Genomic DNA, 22,267 nt, shown 5'->3' with positions numbered 1-22,267 from the left:
CGCAAGGCACACTCACCCACCAGTCACTCACACATGCACACCTACGGGAAATTTAGCAAGTCCAATTAGCCTCAGCATGTTTTTGGACTGTGGGGGGAAACCGGAGTACCTGGAGGAAACCCCACGACGACATGGGGAGAACATGCAAACTCCGCACACATGTGACCCAGGTGGAGACTCAAACCTGGGTCCCAGAGGTGTGAGGCAACAGTGCTAACCACTGCACCACCATGCCACCCCTTGTTTGTTTACTCTTAAGGGGAAATTCGGATATACAGTACCTCCTTCAAAATAAGTAAAATAGTACATACTGATAAAGATAAATAAATAGCATACTTAAATAGATTCATATTAAATAGAACGCAGTCCATTACCTATACTACAGTTATAATACATGAACAAGAGGGGGTGGAATGGGAGGATGTCATCAGAGAGCATTATTGAAAAGTCTAATTGCAGTGGGGACAAAGGACCTCCTAAACCTCTCATTTCTGCAGCGCAGTGAGGGGAGCCATGGTCTATACAGTTTAAAATGGCTTGTGGGTTGTACAGACATGTGTGTCGACGCTGGCTTGGGTGGCTTACAGCAACCCCGAGACAGACCTCCTGCATGTCCTCCTCGATTGCCTTAACCAGGATACAGACCAGTGTCCTTTAATTATTTCATGGCAGATGCGGTGATGCTGCCGTCCACAGAATCCTCCTCCGCTAAAGAAAGCACTTCAAGATGCTCGGCATAATTTTCAGACCCGGTTCCCATGATGTACCCATGATTTCAGGCCAAGCATACGGGGTCACACCATCCGCGGCATCAGACATTAGGCATTGTGCCCATGTTGGACTCGAAGGTGGATGTGGTGGTGGGCATGGGATGTCATACAGACCCCATGATGTGCCCTGCTGAGGGTCGACTTGAGAAGGCTCTGGTGACTTGTCCAGTCGCAGTCCAAAAGTCGTTGGCAGTATCGGTGGAGGCCAGGAGGGGTTCCACTGAGGGACGAGTTGAGGAGTAGTCTCTCGTGAGTTGTTTTTCAGTAGCAGACCAAAAGTATTTTCATTTATCATTGGAGGCCAGGATGGGTTCAGCAGAGTGGTGGATTCAGGAGATGTCAGGCCGGGCAAAGTTGTCTGTCCGCTTGCCATTGTAGGCTATGTGGATTTGTATGTTGCCTTGAGTGCTGGATCACAGGAGTGGTGGGTTTTAATACGTTTTCAATATGGTTAAGTGCACGCTTTGCTAGTTTCATTGGCTGTTACTGCTAGAAGGGGGTTGTACTAACAATATCACACCTGTTATAAAAAAAGTAAGCAGTTTATTCAAAATTTATTACACACACCACTCGCAGGAGGAGGAGAGAGCCTAGGTCAGAGGTGGGTCTCACCTGCTGGGATTATTTCGGTTAGAGTAGGAAGTAGTATTTTCTATTGTTAATAGACTATTAATCTTTTCATAGTCCCTCTCCTGCCTGCCTTGCTGCGACTGATTCTGCATTTACTATCTGACTTAAATTGGAGCAGATAAATTGGGACTTTAATTTCACTGCTACTGCCAGCCCAGGTTCCTGCGAAGGTTTGTTCCTACTAAGGAGGGGCTATTGTTGCCTCTGGCTTTCTCAGTGGCGGGTTTGGGCAGGGACAATGTAATATGAAATTGTCCTATACAAATAAAATTAAACTGAATAGTTATCTCCAGTTTGGTTTTCTTGACTTCATCTTGAATTCTGGCATCAGCTGTAGTCCTTCCCATTTTAGGAATCTGTTCCCCTGTGTTTCATTTTCCTTCTATATATTATAAATTGATGCAGATGTCACTATTTGTAAATACAGTGAACTATTCCCCATGTCTGTTGCACTCTTCCTCATCCTTCTGGTGTGGTGTTGCCCCTCCCTAGTCTCCCCTAGTCCAGCAGGGTGGCCAATAACAGAAAAAAATATTTCAGTTTTTCTTAAATAGTAACATGCACTGACTCTTCTTGCTTGCATATCTGAGCCTTCATTCCTCACTGCAGATAGTGATTTTCATCATTCAGAGGCTTTATCTGTTATTTTTTATTGCAGCTGTGTTCCTCCATAGGGTTCTATTGTTTGCAATTTGTCACAAGCAATTCAAATAAAGAGTAAAAACACAAAGAAACTAAAGAAACTAAAACAAGCTACATTTCTTTCTGAGCTTAAGTCTAGCAGAGTGCTCCCCAACGACTGGACCACAAGTGGCCTCTCATGGGCTGTGGAACTGGGGCTGGAAAAGATGGTTCTGTTTATAATGGGACCACTGCACAAACGAGAACCCTATGAACACCCTGGAAAATTCCCCAGTCTGCTAAATTTACTGAGGGGATAGGCCTGGGTGTCATCTCCCTAAGTTCCCTGTTTGGCCAGCGTGTGTTGCTGGACATACTGTACTGCTCCCTCTGTTTCCCTAAGTTCATCCTCACTCACTGTCCACATTGTTCTCCCTGCTCCCAGGGGCGCTGATCGGGCTGAGCATGGAGCTAGTTTACCATGCATCTCAAGCTGTCGTGAGTTCCCAATCCTGGAAATGAGAACTGAGGCAGTCAGAGAAAAAACCCAGTAACAAACTGTGCTGTGTTATGCCTAACAAAAAAGGGTTCATTTTGGTATGATTTCTTAAAATTCATTTATTTGCAGTCCATTCAAATTGTCACCTTTTTTTCTATCACGTTCTGAATATGTTTAAGGGCAATTTTAAGGGAACTTTAAGCTAAAATGTAGCTTTGAACGTAAGTAATGTTTTGGATTATATTGTAATAATTTTTTATATTGATTGATATGAAAGAAATTATTGCGATAAGGAGACCCCCTCCCCCCACCCCCAGAAATCTACTGAGGAGGACCCTGGTCCACAAAACTTACCAAGGGGGACTCCCACCAGTCCACCAACATGATAGATCAGGGGTTGGCAACCCTTATCCTGGAGAGGCAGTAAGCAACTGGTTTTCCATCCTAATGTGCCTTATGAGTTACTGTCTGCCTAAGTTCAAGTATGGTTCATCAAAGACCATGTAGGAGAGAAATCCTGCTGGATTCCAGTACTCCAGGATCAGGGTTGCCTACCCTTGTGGTAGATGAATAGCTGGGCCATGTGGTTCGAAAGCTTGAGAAACCCTGGTCTAGCATACTGCGTAAACTGTGAAAATTGGATAAGATGATCTAGGTACGAGAACCTCAAGTTTATTTCCAGAGTTGTAGTCTACAAACAGGCAGATGGTGAAAAACCAGGTAGAGGCAAGCAAATCTAAATCATGATACGAATGCATATTTCAGGCAGATAGTCATAGTCAATACAGGGAGTGCAAAGCAACTGACCAAATCCAAATCACAAGTGTCAAAAAAAACCAGCAAAGCAAGCAGGACATGACAGAAACACTCAGCATGGCATGAAAGTATGTAGTTCATAAGGACGCAGTTGAACACCAGGTGCCTTTATAACATAGCATAGCAATTAATCAAGTTGATGAGCCACAGGTGTGGTTTAGTATTCAGGGGGGAGGGGGAGAGAGCTGACTGGGCGTGGCTGGATGAGTGCTGGGCTTGATGTGGCTGTGACAGAAATTCAAAGCAGCTGTACTGCCAACCTTGACCACTGAACAACTGTACTGTTTCCTGTTTCAGTACTAAATAGTGAAGTATAAATTAGGGATGTTGGAGGACATCTACTTTTAATTTGTGTGATTTGTTAATGAATCAGCTCCAATCATTTCCATATTTCTTGTGTATTTGTAGTTAAATATGTTTTCAAGATGACCTTCATAATTGTTCATTAAAATTTCCTGGCTCAGTGGACATTGGTATTATTTGTGGTGGTATCTTAAATAGAGACATGGACAAATTTGTTGGTACCCTTTCAGCTCACTGGAAAAGTGCTTTACTGTATGCCTCCTGAAAAGTGATTAAATTAAATGCAATTCTCATGTTTACCTACATGCCTTTGATATGTGATTGAGTAAAACAAATCAAGTGTGAAAAGAGAGCAATTATTTCTTATTCGACAAAGATATTTTTAAATGGCCCAGACAGAATTGTTGGCACCCCTAGAAAAGATTATGAATAATTGGACTATAGTGATTTTTCACAGTAACGAGTATCACACTTGTCCTGTAATCCTGTAGCTAGTCATTCAGCCTATTTCAATGGAGACAAGTAGCCACACTGCTGTCATGTTCACGACAGTGAACACGGCCCAAAAAAAGCAAAGCAGAGAGTTATCTGACGAAATTGGAAAGAAAATTAGAAAGGCAAAGCAAAGGCTATAAGACCACCTTCAAACAGCTTGATGTTCCTGTGACTAAAGTTGGAAATATCTCCAAGAAGTTTAAGGTCAATGGAATTGTAGCCAATCTCCCTGGACGTGGCTGCAAGATGAAAATCAACCCCAGACTGAGCGGACGTATAGTGAGAATATAGAAAAAAAGGCAAGGACAACTTCCAAAGAGATAGAAGCTGAACTCCCAGGTCAAGGTCCATCAGTGCCTGCTTGCACCATCTGTCACTTTCTGAGTGACAGTGGGTTGAATGGAAGAAGACTCAGGAGGATCCTGATTCACTGTTGAGAGAAAAACATAAAAAAGCCAGACTGGGTTTCACTGAAATGCATATTGACAAGTCCTTTGGACAGATGAGGATGAGACAACACCGGATCTTTATGCAATCACATAAGCTCTGTGTCGACAGATAGGAAAAAGAACACCACGCATACTATGAAACATGGAGAAGGCTCTGTTGTGGTTTGGGACTGACGTGGGGGTGCCTCGAGTCTGTGCAAGGCAAAATGAAATCTCAAGACTATGGAAACATTCTGGAGTGAAACTTACTGCCTAGTTTCAGAAAGCTCAGTGTCAGTCACAGGTCATGGATGCTGCTGAATAATCACCCAAAACACAGAGCCAAAAGCACCCAAGAATGCGTAAGAACAAAACAAAAAGTGGCCTTCTGTGGACCCTGATCTGAGTCCTACCAAACATCTATTGAAAGAACTGTAACATGCAGTGTGGAAAAGGCAGCCTCCAAACCTGACAGCTGGAGCGGTTTGCTGAAGAAGAGTGGGCCAAACTACCTGCTGACAGACGCAGAATTCACATCGAGAGCGACAGGAATTGCTTGTTTGCAGTGATTGCCTCTAAAGGTTGTGTAACATAATAGTAGGTTAAGGGTCCCAACATGTCAATGGCATTTTCTGTGGGGCACCAAGTGTCAAGTGCTCATTTTCAAGCTCCAAATACATTACAGTATGTGCCACAAAATGCATTATTTAATGATGAAATCAAGTAAACGAAAGCATAAAGGCTTCGCTTTGTTTTGTGCACAGAACTGATATCAACACTTCGCATTTCGTGGATAGAAGATAGTCATGTTGTAGTCGAAATGCATGTCATGAATGAAAGAAAGTTATTTTGTGGACAAAATACATTTTGTGAATGATATCGTCATTTCATGGACAAAATTGACTCTTTGGAATCATGAAATTTATTTTGTCTTTTGTTGAGTCATGCGAGGTGCGTAGTTGGCGAGCGCCTTTGAGAGGAGTACTGTAGTACCTTCCAATGACCAGAAGGAGGAGCGCCAGCTTTCATTTTGCAGACCTGTTTAATTATACTTAATAAGTATTTGAATGTTAAAAAATATAAATATCTTTTATACTTCTGTTGTATAGACTTATTAGTGTCACAATTTTTATTTTATTTATATTTCATAACAGGGGCGGCATGGTGGTGCAGTGGTTAGCACTGTTGCCTCAAACCTCTGGGACCCAGGTTTGAGTCTCCGCCTGGGTCACATGTGTGTGGAGTTTGCATGTTCTCCCCATGTCGTCGTGGGGTTTCCTCTGGGTACTCCGGTTTCCCCCCAGAGCCCAAAAACATGCTGAGGCTAATTGGACTTGCTAAATTGCCCATACAGTAGGTGTGCATGTGTGAGTGAATGGTGTGTGAGTGTGCCCTGTGATGGGCTGGCCCCCCATCCTGGGTTGTTCCCTGCCTTGTGCCCGTAGCTTCTGGGATAGGATCTGGACCGCCCGCGACCCAGTAGGATAAGCGGAAAATGGATGGATGGATATTTTATAACATTCAAATTACTTGTTTAACGAAATTACATGGGTCAGCAAAATCAAAGCCAGCACTCCACCTTCTGGTCAGTGGAAGGTACTACTCCCTCCATGGGCTCTCGCCTACATACCTCCCATGACTCAACAAATGACAAAAAGCATTTTGTGGTCTATTTCATCACTCAGCAGAAGAAAATGTATTTCATGATATCACAGAACCAATTTTGTGTAGGAAATAACTATGTCATCATTCACAAAATGCATTTAGTCCACAAATTACTTTCTTTAATTTACAAAATGCTGCGATGGGCTGGCCCCCCATCCTGGGTTGTTCCCTGCCTCGTGCCCATAGCTTCCGGGATAGGCTCCGGATCCCCTGCGACCCAGTAGGATAAGCGGTTTGGAAAATGGATGGATGGATGGAATTTACAAAATGCATTTTGTCCACGACATAATTTTCTTTCATTTAATAAATACTTTTCATCCAGGAAATGACTTTCTTTAATTCACGAAATGCATCTTTATGCATTCGTGGACAAAATGCAGCAAGGCATTACTTGATTTTGACATTAAATAATTCTTTTTGTGGCACATAAATTCTTGTGCACGAAAATGAGCACTTGACATCTGGCATTCCGTAATATTCAGTTCTGTTATTATTTGAAATATTCTGTTGAATCAAAAATCTAAAGGAAAGTCAAAATTTTATTAAATATGAAATAAATAATTATGGGTACCAATTTTCTTTTGTCAATTTCAAGATATTTCAGAGACAATTGTGGGTTCTTCTTTGTGGAAGTGTACCAACGAATTTGTCCCCGTCTGTATGATTTTGTTATTTTTCTGTCCAAGTACAGCCACTTGTCCTTATTTTTATTCTGAAAAGACTCTCACAATTGTTTATTATTATTTCCTGACACAATGGATTTTGGGGTGGCAGTACAATGTTTTTTCTACACTTGCACCTGTCACACCTTGTAGGATATTAATTATTGCAACGAATTTTGTGCTACAATATCACATCTGTTGCACATCAGTATCACATCTGTTGGACAATATCACTTCTTGCTTGATGAAGTTGATTATGATATGCTAATTTGAAGGCAATGTTTTTTTCTTGAAAATCATGAAACCCTTATAACCAGTTTCTGTTGCACAGACAGAGGTAATTGCTACATTTGGAATATCTCACAGTAGAGTATTACATCAATGTATTGTTTTTTAGTGTGTGCTTAGTAACATCCCGTTTCTGCTGTGGATCTGAAAAGGCATGTAGTAAATTATAACTGTAACTGTCATCACTGGATGGATCCCAGGAAATTTATATTCTTCCTGATGGCTTGAAAAAGATGAGTGCCAGGGCTGTGGTTGAAATTGTTGCTCTGTGCTCAATACAAAATCAGTCATGAATCAGAATAACTCAGAGGTGAATTGTATTGATTGGATATGATAAAAAATCATTCATAACCCTGTACTGGATAAATTATAGCAAGAAGAAGTGTATTGGATGTTTTCTCACCTGTGGGTGGGTCTTGGCACAGCAGTTACTTGTTCCTGGTTCATCTGAAATATCAGTGAAATATGTGATTCCTCAATATCACTGAGTGGAAACATTATTTACCAGTCATTTACTGTTATGTATTGTTACCTTGTTTTTCTGAATGTTATATAGTGGGTTCAACTGCTTTCATTGTCCCAGCAGTGATAGCCCCCCCCCCCACACACACACACACAAACAGTGTTATCATCCACATGAACTGACTACTCCCAGTCCTATAACAATGTATTCCAGTGCCTTGTAGGATATTAATCGCTGCAACAAATTTTATACCAAATGGTAGCCCTCAAAAGCAATATTTGCCAATTGTGTAGTCTTGTTCACACTTTGATCCTGCAGTCATCTCTTCTGCAGCTATTGTTCTCGATGTCTTATTCTATGCCATCAGTGGAACAGGCTTGTGCATTGTGACTCAGAAAGACAAGATCAACTGATCCAAAACTGTAGTTATACCCTTGTGTGATTTTTTCTGGAAATATATGGATGGGCATGTTTAGATTTTTTATTGTTATTGTTTGCAGTCACATTCCACATTATTTATTTTCGCTTTAGTACAACCAGGGGTTTGCTTTTTCACTGTTATTAATCACATTTTTCCATCGTCATGGAGATAGCTTAGCTTTGAATTAGATGTTATTCTGCACAATTTGCAATTGATTTTTGTAACTTTGCACTTTGTACAGTTACTGCATTCATAACCCAGATATCTTAAGGAACTGTTGTGTGAGTTATTGGTGTATCCATAGGCAATGCACACACATCCATCTGACTTTGAAATTTAAATCTTTTAATGTGCTTAAGATTATAATCAATTAGATAGCATTATAATATTTAGTTTGTAGCAATAAACACCACCAGTTCATTAAAATTCCAACAAACAGAAAACGCCGGATAAAGAACTCATTGTGTGATATATACACTTTACTATATACTCATACATTTCACTAGGTTGGATCCATTTTGTCTCAATGCAGTGACTCGTGCATTCAGAGCAACCTTTATGCGCAGTGCTGTTGTATGAGATGCTGTTTTTGCTCTTCCAGCCTTCCAGTTAGCTTTAATGGGTCTATCCATTCTTCTATGACCTCTCTCATTAACAAGGTGTTTTGGGTAGCAGAAATGCCGCTGATCGCATTTATTTTTTTATTTCTTGCACCATTCTCTGTAAACTCCAGGCATTGCATAACATGAAAATCCCTGGAGGGTGGCTGTTTCTGAGATGCAGCGACCAGCACGTCTGGCAGTAATAATCATATTTTGGTAAAATAATCACGTTTAAAAGGAGCCAGTGTTAATGGGAAAACTTGCTTATCCTGCATCCCTTACGCTTTTGGCACTACTACAGTATGTTGGATGAACTTGCAGATGATGGATATCAGCCATGTAGCGGATTAACCTCTAACAACTGAGCACATTCAAACTACATTTTAATATTTATTACCGCCAGTTCAGTACCTAAAGCTTGAGGTCATCTTTAATGGGTTGTAAATGTGAAATCTGTAGCAGGCATATTTTGGCTGCACCTTAGACCTTGGAAGTGTTTAATGCCGTTTCACACATGCACATACTTCAGCAAACAAGCTCTTTCTGCTATCCAATATCGCAGTAATATTCAGGATGTGTGTTAAAGAGGAATATTTTTGCACTATTGCCCCAGCATAAGAGAAAAACTGAACAGAAGCTGTATCTAGCCCTCAAGGGAAAATAGAGTTCAATCCTGGCTGCTGTTCAGCACTGGGACACGCATGGTTGTTGTTTTTTTTTGTTTCTTTTTTTAAATTACAGGTACAGTAACACGACTAGATTGTCAGAGTTCAATCTCACTGACAGATAACCTTCTGCTACCTTTAACAGAAGCTCAGTGACATACTCACTGAGTCTGTTTCCACTCCTTTGTTCCTGAGAGGTGGTGTCATGCCCTTGCACCACACGCTGTACTACTGGCAGTTGTCACAATATGATGTTACAGTGTGATTATTTTTTTTTTTAACCATAGTTCTTGTGTTTGATGCTCTTTTGATTGACGCCATCCTTAAAATGGGATGTAAGCTACAAAAATAGCAAACTGGAGAGTGGAAAAAATTACGCAGAATCTGTAGAGGGCAGAGAGAGACACACATATCTGCAGCGATCTTCCCAGTTCCAAAATATGAGCTATGCAAATCAATTTCTATGTACGGTTGATTCTTGATGACTCTTCAAGGGTTTTTGGAGGCCAACAAAGAGTGGGGCAAATTATATGTTGTACTTCGCTATAATTTCAGAAGCAAAAGACTGAATTAGGTCTCAGATTTATTGCCCAACGGAAATTATGATGGTGGCTCCTAGTCAGGCACAGAGGTGCTACTACCCAGCCTAAGTAATTCAGTGTGACAGCTTCTGCCTCCTTTGATGTGGGATGCGTCACAGCAGTAAATAACACAATACAGGTATTTACAGCCCACACATGTAATAAATAAATGTGAATTATGTGAATTTCACATGACTGCATGAATATACAGTACATACTTTCCAAAGTATAGAATTTCACAGTTCTTTCTTATTTTTATTGCTGCTCATTTGCTAACAATTGATTTGAACAGCTGTGTACAGTTAACAATGCATATTTGGCTTATTTTGTTAGCACTTATTCACCATTCATTCCATTCACACTTCGATTGAATTGTCTCACACTTCCCATCTCTAACATACCTCCCCTGGATGAACGGTAGAGGAAAAGCACTTCATTATGGGGCTTTGTTTGATTCTGTCACGTCTCTCATCGTCATCAGCCAAGCATATCGAAAGCCAGGCCCCTAAGATAGTGCAAAGGTCAAGCAAGATATCCAGACAGCTTCCACCTCTGCTTCCTGAGAAAGTCTGAGAGAGTCTGCAGCATATCTGTAAAAGTGAAGGACCCATGCATAAATACTTTTGGGATAAGGGATACCATTTCGGGGCGGCATGGTGGTGCAGTGGTTAGCACTGTCGCCTCACACCTCTGGGACCCGGGTTCGAGTCTCCGCCTGGGTCACATGTGTGCGGAGTTTGCATGTTCTCCCCGTGTCGTCGTGGGGTTTCCTCTGGGTACTCCGGTTTCCCCCCACAGTCCAAAAACATGCTGAGGCTAATTGGAGTTGCTGAATTGCCCGTAGGTGTGCATGTGTGAGTGAATGGTTTGTGAGTGTGCCCTGCGATGGGCTGGCCCCCCATCCTGGGTTGTTCCCTGCCTCGTGCCCATTGATTCCGGGATAGGCTCCGGACCCCCCGCGACCCAATAGGATAAGCGGTTTGGAAAATGGATGGATGGATGGATGGATACCATTTCACTTTATATTCGAAAAAAAATACTGCTATTATTTTATCTATAATTATAAAACACTCCACCTTGCACCATAAAACCAAGACTCCATATAGTGTCGTACATTTAATTAAGTCTTTGCCCATAACAGTTTATCTCATCTTATCAATATTGGCCCACCACAGCATTAATCAATGCAACAAATCCATGAGGACACTGTCTCATCGGTGGATAACACTTTACAATACGGTTCCTGAGCAGCTTAGTAGTAACTCAATTAGTACTCAAGTACAAATCATGCACAAATATAGTAGCTACTTGAGATAAAAGATGTATTACTATTAATTAATGATGAACTAACATAAGATCAGTATTTCACTTTGTGTCATTCATTATTTGCTCCTTCAATAGATCATAAAAGTTTATAAAAATGAACAAATATAGTAACTGCTTGAAATAAATGTTTCATTAATGATGAATGAACTTGAGATTAATATTTCACTTTTTGTTATTCATTATTTGTTTGTTCTCTCAGTACTTCACAAAAGTTTATTTATGGATTAATACATATAGTAATTAGTACAGTAGCAAAACGCATTATTAATATAATCATGACCACCCTGCTCCCCATTTTCTGTAACTGCTCAGGGTTATGGGGGGGGGACCCTACAATGACATGGCGAGAACAGCCATCATACACCACTTCACACACCAGGGGCCATGGCAGAGACTCAACTGCTGGTCCCAGGAATGTGAGGCAACAGTGTTAACCACTGCCCCACCATACCAAAGCACATATGCATGAGCCTACAGCAAATGGTTAATTAGCAATAATAACTACAAGACTTTAGTGAAGATGAACACCAAAGGGAAAAGATTATTTATATTTCCCCGCCTAGTTAGCGTGGCATGTATTCTGAAATCAGACACAGGTTGATTGCATGTTCTTCCACTTACTTCGATTTCTGTCCACAGTCCAAACACATCCAAGTTTGGTGAATCTTTGTTCATAATTAAAGATCAATCCATTATTTGCCATTTTACAAGTACATTGTAAATCTTCACTGACCCCGTGTTGCTCTCCATTCCGCGGGGGTGGGGTGTGGGGTCACAGTGCAGAGTCAGCCAACACACAACTCCCCTGAAGCTCGGGGTTCAGGCCCTTGCTCAAGCAGACATAGACATTTGATTGTTCTGTTGATTCCAGGGCTCAAACCAGCAATCTTCTGATCACAGGCATAGAGACTTAGACAAATAATGAATTGTGATGGATTATTCATTTCAAGCAGTTACAATATTTGTTACTACGTCTCTCAATTATATAAATCTTTGTGAACTATTGAAAGAAAAAATAATTAACACAAAAATTGATACACTGATCTCATGTTTGTTCATTATTAGTGAATCATAAAGAATAATGAATAACAAAAAGTGAAATATCAATCTCATGTTTATTCATCATTAATGAATCGTGACACATCTCAAGTAGCTACTAGATTTGTTCATGATTTGTTCTTCATTAGTAAATGACCATATTGTAACGTGTTACTCATTAATGAAACAAAAAAAAAACACTTGTACAAGCATGTTTGTGGTTCATATGAGGTGTGGAAAACTGATGGGCAGATCGCCTTTATTTCAGAACTTGCATTTCAAAGGAATCTCAATAAAGTAGTAATGATATTCAAGTAAAAACTGAAAGAATGAAAGATCTTTGGAATGACAATGATCTTGAATGACATCTTCATAACTTCAGAATCATTTTCAGTTTCTATAAAAAAGCTCACCCCCATTATATATCTATACATATTTTTTTTCCAATATAATTCAGCAGTTAGATGTTAAATGTATTTTGAAGCTGTGAACTATAGAATGCAATAGATGGCCATAGAAAAGTGGGTATACAGTATACAGTACTGTTAAAACAGAGTACACCAAAACTTCACACTTAAAATTATAGCTGTAATTCTATACATGCACACATTTCATAGATTTATTGAGTCAATAGGAATACTGGAAGTCATGTTTAGACTTGATTTATAGTATTAATAAAATACCAGTTTTACTTTACACAGAGTTATGAAATAAGGCTGTTTTTAAAGCTTTATTTTAGTCACCAAAAACACCAAACAGCATTTCATATATTGGTCTCTGAATGCCAGAATTAGCGTTTTCATCGTTGTAACTGATAGCTGAATTATAGTATGGTGCTATGGCTTTCCCTTTCATGTTATATTAGGTTAATTAATACTTAAAATGTGATACTTAAGGGAGAGGATGTTATTGTTAGTCTTAAAGATTTAAAAAAATACTATAATAAAAAAATGCTAGGTAAAAAAACCCTGAAATTCACCACACATCTTTCAAGTACATCTGGCAACTACAGTACCATAAACTCATATGATAGCAAGGTACACTTTGAAAAAGTTTAACATTTTCCACTAAGCCACATACCAGCCCCTATTTTAAAAATTCTATTTATAAAAAGCAAATAGCTTGCAGCAGGATTGAAATTCTTCCCATCATCAGAATGCTTCATTAGGCTGTTTTAAGGATTGACATCATGAATTTTCTCAGGCTCTTGCTTGCAGGCTTGCTGAAAGAGTGTGTGTTTGTACCCTAATATTTCATTGGGACAGTAAATTGATGAAAGTCCCCAGATTCTGCCATGTTTGTTAAGACATTAAGACTTGTGGTAAATCCTGTATTGCTCAATCTTTCTTCTCTCCATTACTCTTCTTTGTGCTCCCCCTCTGCGATTGTCTATGGAAATCTGCTCCCAGCTGCACAATCCAAATAATTTATAAATAAAAAAAAAAAAAACCTGGAAATTGAAGCGTAAGTTTCTAGTCACATTTGAATTTGAAAGATTTGAAAGAGAGAGTTAGACTCAAAGAGTACAGTCCCGCTAAAGAGCATTCCAGTTGACACACAGAGTCTTTGCCATGATAGGGGTACCATAATGTGTTGACTTGCAGCAGCTTAATTGTGGGGGAGGGAGGGGGCAATGGTGCTGGGTGCCATTACGGGCTGCGTGCAGTGGATGAGGAGACCAAGCGATGGAGCAGGAATCTTTGTCTTGACAGAGAGCTTTTGTGCATTGAGGCCTGACTTGAGGAGAAGCAGAGGTGAGCTATCAGAGAGTGAGGCAGCTTTTTTTCTTCTCTGAATAAATGTGAAAATTTATTTTGACAAATTTAAAAGAGCACTAAGTGTTGTATTTCTCAAGCAAATGTACAAGGGCTGGAATAAAATGAATGTTCTCTGTGTGACTCTCCTGCAGGGCTGTGCAATATGCATGTGCGGGATTCTTGTGCGGGATACGTGTGCAGCATGCGTGTGCAGGATGCATGTGCAGGATGCGTGTGCAGCATGCGCGTGCGGGATGTGCATCCTCTGCTTAATACAAGAAGCAATTCATAATCATTGTGGTGGGCGGGAGGGTTAGGCGAAGGCACCTTACAGCTCCTCCGGGGGGGACCAGGACGGTATGGAGATGGGGAGGGCAAGGGAATGAGAGAGAGAGAGAGAGAGAGAGTGAGAGAGAGAGTGGGAGAGCGCCTGTCGGAAGCAGGAGTCGCGACTGTGAGGAGCTGGCAAGGCAGCGAAAGGGAAAAGGAGAAGGGAAGGGATGAAAGGAGAACATTAGTGTGTGAAGGCTCAGCCTAGTGTCGGCATGGAAACTGCTCAAGCCTCGTGCTCTGCCAGTGTCGGAGGCTGAGAAGAGACCTGCCGTGCCAGGGGCGCGAGCACAGTGCCGATACGTATCCAGCTCCCCACCATTGGCGCTACAATTATCCTGGACTTTTTTTTTCCTGATTGACGACTCCAATTTCCCGGGATCAATGGAACTGTTTATTTGTTTTTGTTCACTGGACTCTTAAAACCCAGCAACAAAGCTTTCATTCTAACTTTTACTCTGCCATCTGGACTTTATCACTCACGTGCATCTTACCTCTGTTTTTCGCTTACTATCCATATCTCTTTGTCTCTCTATCTCTCTCTCTTTCTCTCTCTCACTATCTGTCCTCTCTCTCTGTCTGTCTCTTTCTCTCATCCTTTTCTTGTGTTAGACTTGATTTACACTGGAGTCCGTAAAGTACTGTAGCACCAGTAGTTTGGAACTGATAAAAAATTAAATGAAGAGGAGCAGCTGAATTGGGCTGAGGAAATAACAATGGAAACGAAAAGGAAGGTCAGTTCTAAAACTTAACATGGATTTTCCGCTGCTTGTTTCCCGGACACATAATCCTTAAGGGGGCAGCTAAGAGCTGTCCACCCTGGAGCTTCATGAGGGCCCAAGACCTCCAGGCTTGTCTGCAAGATGATGCCGTTTATATTGCACTAGTGCTTTGGGCAGCTATGGCTTTGGAAGCAGGCTGTCCTAAGCAAGGATCGCCAAGTGCTACGCTAGCCAGCAGGAGGTCCCAGCGTGCTGCCCGTGATATTCAGAAGCAGACTAGGGCCGGGCCACGCCACGGCAGACTGGCCGAGACACACCTTCATGGGCTGAGGTACGTGTGCTCGCGTGGATCACCCCTTCGCCGCCGCGCCGTCTGGCTCCTGGCACTCTGCACCTCTCTTGGCCTGCTTCTGTCCTGGTCCTCGAATCGCTTCCTGTACTGGCTCTCCTTTCCCACCTACACTAAGGTACACATGGAGTGGGCAAAGGAGCTGCCATTCCCTGCCGTCACCATCTGCAACAACAACCCCATCCGCTTCTACAAGCTCACCAAGAGTGACATGTACTTTGCTGGTTATTGGCTCGGGCTCCTGCTGGCCAACCGCACGGCTCGGCCCCTCGTCCTGGACATTCTGCAGGACGACAGACAGGCCTGGTTCCTCAAATTGTCAGACTTTAGGCTCTTCCTGCCCCCACGCAACTTTGAAGGCACCAACCTGGACTTCATGGACCGGCTGGGACACCAGCTAGACGATATGCTGTTGTCTTGCAAGTACCGTGGGGAGATATGTGGACCCCAGAACTTCTCCTCTGTGAGTTTGTCTCTGTTTGCTCTGATATGTTCACTTTCATTTGAATGTTTCATTTCGCTTTTGTTAGTTTCCCTCAGTATAGCTTTGCTTTCATCTCCAGCTGCTTTTAAACTGCCCGATAGTTCCACTACCTCCTTCACATGTTTTCTGCTAATGGGTTTTGCAAAAGACAGGCAAATACTCAAACAGTGGCAACTGTGATCTTATCTCTGTGCTAAGCCAAATGATGTCAATAATGTCCCTCATAATTGGATTTTATGATTCACATTTTATCGCTGGGTGTTTTCAAAAGAAAACTTTCAATATATTTCTAACTGCACAAACTTTTCTCTCTGAGTCTTTTTAAAGAAATTGTGGGAATGTATGTGGAATCCTTCCCAATTCCTGGGAAAATCCAGCCGGGCTATGTGGTTGGGTTACAAAGGTTGCTTCTTCTGTTTGATCTTTCCCTTGCAAAGACTCCTGCTGGTGTTACAGCTGTAGTAGCTGAATTGCCTTCAGCATCTCTGAAGACCCATAGTGGCATTATGGAGTCAGAATACATACCTGAAGATGCTCTCATTATTAAATCTCATTACTTTAATAACTGTATCCAGGAATGCTTGCCTCTGTGCTGTATGGTAACAGCTACTGGTGTACAGAGACACCCCAATGTATTATATTACAATCATTTGCGCTCACTTATAACAGTGCATCATACATAACATTTCAACAAGAATGGAAAGCAATAGTGGAACACTGTCTAAAAGGCAGGACTCTTGGTTGCCTAGACTTAGCGCAGTGACAGTGCAGCATCCCTGTGCATCTAAGGTGCTTCATGGGACTTGCATGCTGCTGGGCCTCTGTGAAGGTGTTTGTAACTTCAGCTTAGAGCAGCAGTTACAGCAACTGCAGAGTAAAAATAATATAGAGCAAAAGAATCAGGGGACAATAGATAAATCACAGATTTTGCAATGGTTATGACGTAACTGCATTTATGGATCTTGTGATACAGTTGCGCTGCTTATCTCCATACAGTACAGTGTGTCTATGACTTGGTATAATGAATCTGAGATGTTATTACTAGTCTGTGTCATCACCCTGTGAAAACAAACAAAAAAGAAAATCAGCACAGATGAAGTGCTATCACACAGAACGACAATGAGACAATGGTGTAAAAAAAAAGGCAGCAAACTTCTTTTTTTTTTGCATGCTCTGCAGAGATGCATAAGACCCTGTTTGTTCGGTTTCCACGCCCGCTGGCATTGTGTGTCACAGGCAGAGTGGAATCCTCAAAGTCCACCAAAGGAAGATGAAAAGGCAGGAAACTGTCACATGAAAGCATTAGCCTTCCAGTCCATATATCCACAAATCAATTTAAGAAGACAGGCAAAACCATCACAAGCCTTATATTTTTACTTTCATCCTTAGACATTAGTCTATTGAAGGAGAGATATACAATATTCCTTCTTACACATTTTTCATGGATTTTAGGATGCTGTACTTGTGCTGTGTGTTTCAGTACATCTTCTGGTGAATTGTAGAGCTAGATATCAAATACTATGAAAAGCACGAGATGTTTAACATTAGCTGTAGAAGCAAAACCCTTCGGAACTATCGCTACGATTAGCAGTGAAGTGCAGAGACTGTACTAGGGCCAGGCGCAAGAAACAGGGCAGCTTGGCTGACCAAAACTTTTTGTGATGGAGAGCGGCTTGCAAAGGGGGACAGGCACTTTCTTTCAGTCAGATGAAAGGGCAGGTGCACGCCCTTTGCACAGGCCTGGCAATAAGTGTCGTCAATGTACTCCTAGGCCGCTTGGCAATACTGACAGACGACTGCAATTTCATTTACTTTAACATGAGGTGCTTCCACAGAAATTATGCTTTCGTTCTTTATATGGACCATCATCAGCTAGGCACTGTCTGTCTTCTGCCATATTGCTGAGTAAATGAGAAGGCAAGTTTTAAACGATGCTATTTAATAATCGAGCAGTCAAGGTTAATCGAGTAATTGTGACACCTATAGAATAAGTTGTGCATTTCATCCTTGGGATGAGTGCCAGTCTATTCCCATCAAAGAAGCTTAAGATGCCACCTAGTCTTGATACCCATCTGTGAAACCACGCACGATAGCACGCTGATATGCTGGTACATGTTGATGGACTTGGATGCACTATTTTCCTCTATAGGTGCTCACGTGTTTGCTTATAGTGTTTATCTTTTGGTGTTGGCTCCAGCGCTGGTGAGACTCCAGTGCTGGTGAGCTTTTGGAATGCGTAATAATGGAGTTAGCAGAAGAACATGAAGAGCAGGACAGACAGAGGGATGTAGAGAATGCTAATGAGAGGAGTCCTACATTTCAGGTGTTTTTGTCCAATCAGGTGGAACCTGTGGGGCTTGTGAGCAGAATAAGTGTGTCAGATGTTCTCAGAATTCAGCACAACTCAGTCTGCTGAATGTTTGCTGTTGATGGCGTGGAACTTTAATCTTTCATCTCAGATTTATCTGAAATACAAGGAGATTGATTGACAATATACATTTTTTTAAAATCTGAATGGTGGATACAGACCCTTATCACTGATAGTCCATGTTCTGTTGAGAGGACACAAACAGACATCTATTCTTGGAAGAGTCTATGTGCTTAAATAATGATGTAATGTATGCATATATATCTAAACACACACATACATTATGTTGAGTAATGTAGAATAATTGAATTGCGGCTTGAGGGCCATACCCCTGACATGGGCTGGAGAGGTCATGGAGATGTTCATTCTTGGCTATGTACTTGGCTCAGAGCCAGTGTAGTGAATCAGAGCAGGACGAGTAACGCTGTTTTTACAGTGGCACTGATTCACCGGGTAGTTTGCGATCTGTGGCCAATTCCATGTATCTTGGCAGTGGGGGTCCACTAGAGTGAGTCGAAACTGAGGAGTGTAATGGGATAGAGGAGGAGAGCCGAGGTCTTTATCCAAAGGGTTGCTACTCTTTTACCTCCAGTATAAGGAACAGTGTGGATTGTGGGTAATGGAAATCATTTTTGAACCTGAATCACAAATCACCAGAACTGATTGTACAGGCCACATGCCTGAATGAGCAGATCATTTCCTGGAATGAACAGATTAATCCCCCCTCCCCACCCACACACACACACACACACGCACATGTCACATATACCTATCCTAATTACAGTATGACAACCTTAACCCCCACCCTGCCCTAACCATAACCATAAGTAACCAAGCAAAACACAAGAGTTTTTGCATTTTTGGTTTTTCATAGCAGTCACCGATTTTTATAAAATAGAGTTTTCCCATATGGGGACCAGGAAACCGGCCCCCATAAGGAAAAAAAAAACAGATATTTATCACGTTATGGGAACATGGTTGTTTCCGCCTCGTGGCCATAACCTCCAGGATAGCTCCAGACCCCCCTTAGTAGGACAAGCGGTTTCAGAAAATGGATGAATGGTATTATAGCACTGTAAATAAAACCTACTACAAATAATTTTGGAATATCTTAAACTTTATTTTCCATATCTTTTCATCATGGGGGTGGCACAGTGGTTAGCACTGTCGCCTCACACTTCTAGGACCTGGGTTCCAGTCTCTGCCAGGTTTTCATGTGTGTGGAGTTTGCATATTGCATCTTCACAATGTTATCATGGGGTTTCTTCTAGGTACTCTGGTTTCCCCACAAAGTCAAGAAACATGCTGAGGTTAATTGGCATTGCCAAATTGCATGTAGGTGTGCATGTATGAGTGTGTCCTGCAATGGGTTAGTGCCCCATCCTGGGCGAGTCCCTGCCTTGTGCCTATAACCTCAGTGACCCTGAATAGGACAAGCAGTTACAGATTGATGGATATTTCTATCATGATAAAATATAAGGCTAAATCTTACAGTAAATGATTGTTTGTGGCTTCTATGTGAATGGAAAAGAAGTTCCAGAAACTCAGTATCTCAGTCAGATTAATTGGGGCAAAGGGATCAGATGTAAAATCATGCACTTTCCAAAAATGTCAATGGTGTTAGTCCATGGTTAGCCCAGGTACTCAAAAATTAGGACCCATACCTTGAAAATGGAGGGAAGTAGAGAATGTCTTTTTCAGCAAACCTAATGCTGAAAAAACCTTAAATGCCCAGGAGACATTGTTTCACATGGATATTAAATGGGTTCCTTAGTGGGAACAGTATATGTACAGCATTGAACATTTTCAGCCCCACACAGCATAAATCAATCAACAGTGAATTACAAATAATTAAAGAACTGTAACAAGCAGTGCACAGTCAGACTATCCATTCACAAAATAAAGCAAAAATCTATGATGGGGACCAGTATGTGAGATTGTGTGACCAGCATGCCATCCATATAATTACTGTATGACTGAAGAGTTTTTCTTGTAAATATAAAAAGTTATCAATGTACTTATAAAGGCCGATATATTTCATTGCATGGACAAGGTCATATACTTTTGTGCAAATAAATTAATGGCATGAAAATTTCTTCTTAAGAAATGATTTTTAAAAATTAGAAGCCATTAGTTCATGATTTACTGACTAGAGAACTGACAAATGTGCCATTTTATTGGGTACATGTTGCTTTCAAATAAAATTTAACCCAGTAAATCTATAGAAAAAAACTGGAAATGTAGATTGTATGTGACCCACACGGTTCTTTAATTTTGCTAAGATTCCTTACCCTTTCTTCATGTAGGTTGGGTGGTCTTGATGGTATTCTGGGAGGGGGAGGGGTGTCTGAACACGCATCTTTCTCCTTAATCCCTCCTTAACCCCCCTTATTTTCACTCGGTGCTGTACATAGCCTACCACTGGCAGACAGTGGATTGACTTTTTAGACATTTTGTACATGAATATAATTTTGATTGCTATTTATCAGTTATACCATATACTGTACAGTCCTGCAGCAACTATAGTCCGGCATGCTACGTGCACTTGGTAGTGTGGTCTTACTGGTCATATGGCCGGCTAGAATTAACCATTACATACATTTACGTATCATTATTATTATTTATTTTATTTTTTTCGCTTTCAGTTGTATGTGTGAGTGGTCTTAAGGCGCATGGGAGGTAAGTCAGGAACAGTATGCAACAAAAACTAGTAACCACTTATAATTGAATTTTCCTGTATGAAAGCTAAATGCATCCATATGAAACCTCCCTACTTCCTACTTATCAAGCATGTCAAGCATGTACATCAGACAGCCCAACCCTCTCAAGATTTAAAAATAATGTGGAATAAGTGGTATTTTAGTGACTAGAGTTGTGATGCTGAGTTGATTATAATTAAAACATATGGACATATATATATATATTTTTTTTTATTTTTTTTATTTTTTTATTTTTATGCTTTGTTCCAGCCAGTAACCCCCTGCTAGAGCTTTTTAATCTCCACAGAAATCCCTTGCCTAAGTCAGTGCTTTTTGTTTGTCCTTACATTAGGTAAAAGAGCTTCATAATTTTGTTCTCTAATGACTTAATTGTATTTCTGCTTGTGTGACATTCAGCACTGCCCCACATTTCCTACTTCTATAATCCATCATGTTTTTTTTTCTAACCTAGTTGATGCTCACGGATCATAATATGTGAATTTGCTCATTTGAACATGTTTGGTGTTTTTTTGGCTATCGATCTTATACACAAACCAGTTTATTTCAGAGAAAAATCAATATGTACTTCTGTAGGAATGACACAGTGAACTTCTACAGTAAGTATTCTTCCTTGTGTTTTCTAAGAATAGTCTTCTATTCCAGAAACCGAGAACAACATGAAATCTGAATACAGTACTGTAAATAAGTTAGTATACAAGTATGTGCTATAGAAAACAATATAATATATTATGACATCCATAAGCAGCACTGTCCCTGACCTCCACGCGCTGTTGAGAAGGCATGTCAGCTATGACAGCCCCACAACATCCAGAGCCTTTAGGTACTCCGGGTGGATCTCGTCCACCCCTGGGGCCCGGCCACCACACAGCTCTTTAATTATCCTGGCCACCTCAGCCCCGGTGATGGGCAAGTCCACCCCACCCCAAAGGAGACGAAGGGGGGACATGATCCGTATGTATAAGATTCTAACAGGCCTGGATGCTGTTCAGTGAAATGGTTATTTCAGTATTAGATCTGGCCAAAAGTGGAAATTAGCGAAGGACATTTTAAAATGAATTTGGGAAAGCACTTTTTTACACGGTATGTAGTTAGAATATGGAATTTTCCTGTTAGCATAGCACAAGCTAAAACCCTGGGGTCCTTTAAATCAGAGCTAGATAATATTTTAACAACTCTGAGCTATTAGTTAAATTCTCCCCAAATGAGCTTGATGAGCCAAATGGCCTCCTCTCGTTTGCAAATTTGTTATCTTATTATGTGCATA

General features: G+C 41.0%; 1 protein-coding gene across 2 annotated transcripts in view; it reads left to right on the top strand.

Moving 5' to 3' along the window:
* The window catches only part of LOC125741786 (acid-sensing ion channel 2-like), a 372,506-nt gene that overhangs the window by 237,247 nt on the left and 112,992 nt on the right, over positions 1-22,267 (top strand). Inside the window, exon 1 of one of the 2 annotated variants that reach the window (XM_049013130.1) lies at positions 14,460-15,894. The exons of the other annotated variant lie outside the window; for it this stretch is intronic. Coding sequence (XP_048869087.1) covers positions 15,190-15,894 — 705 coding nt within the window. The 5' untranslated portion in view covers positions 14,460-15,189. Of the gene's footprint in view, positions 1-14,459; positions 15,895-22,267 lie in introns of those variants that run through there. 2 annotated transcript variants of the gene reach the window in all.

Source organism: Brienomyrus brachyistius, chromosome 5 (assembly GCF_023856365.1).
Source record: "Brienomyrus brachyistius isolate T26 chromosome 5, BBRACH_0.4, whole genome shotgun sequence".
NCBI classification, from domain to species: Eukaryota; Metazoa; Chordata; class Actinopteri; order Osteoglossiformes; family Mormyridae; genus Brienomyrus; species Brienomyrus brachyistius.
The sequence above is the reverse complement of the archived record's forward strand: the minus strand, read 5'-3'. Positions and strand labels throughout refer to the sequence as shown.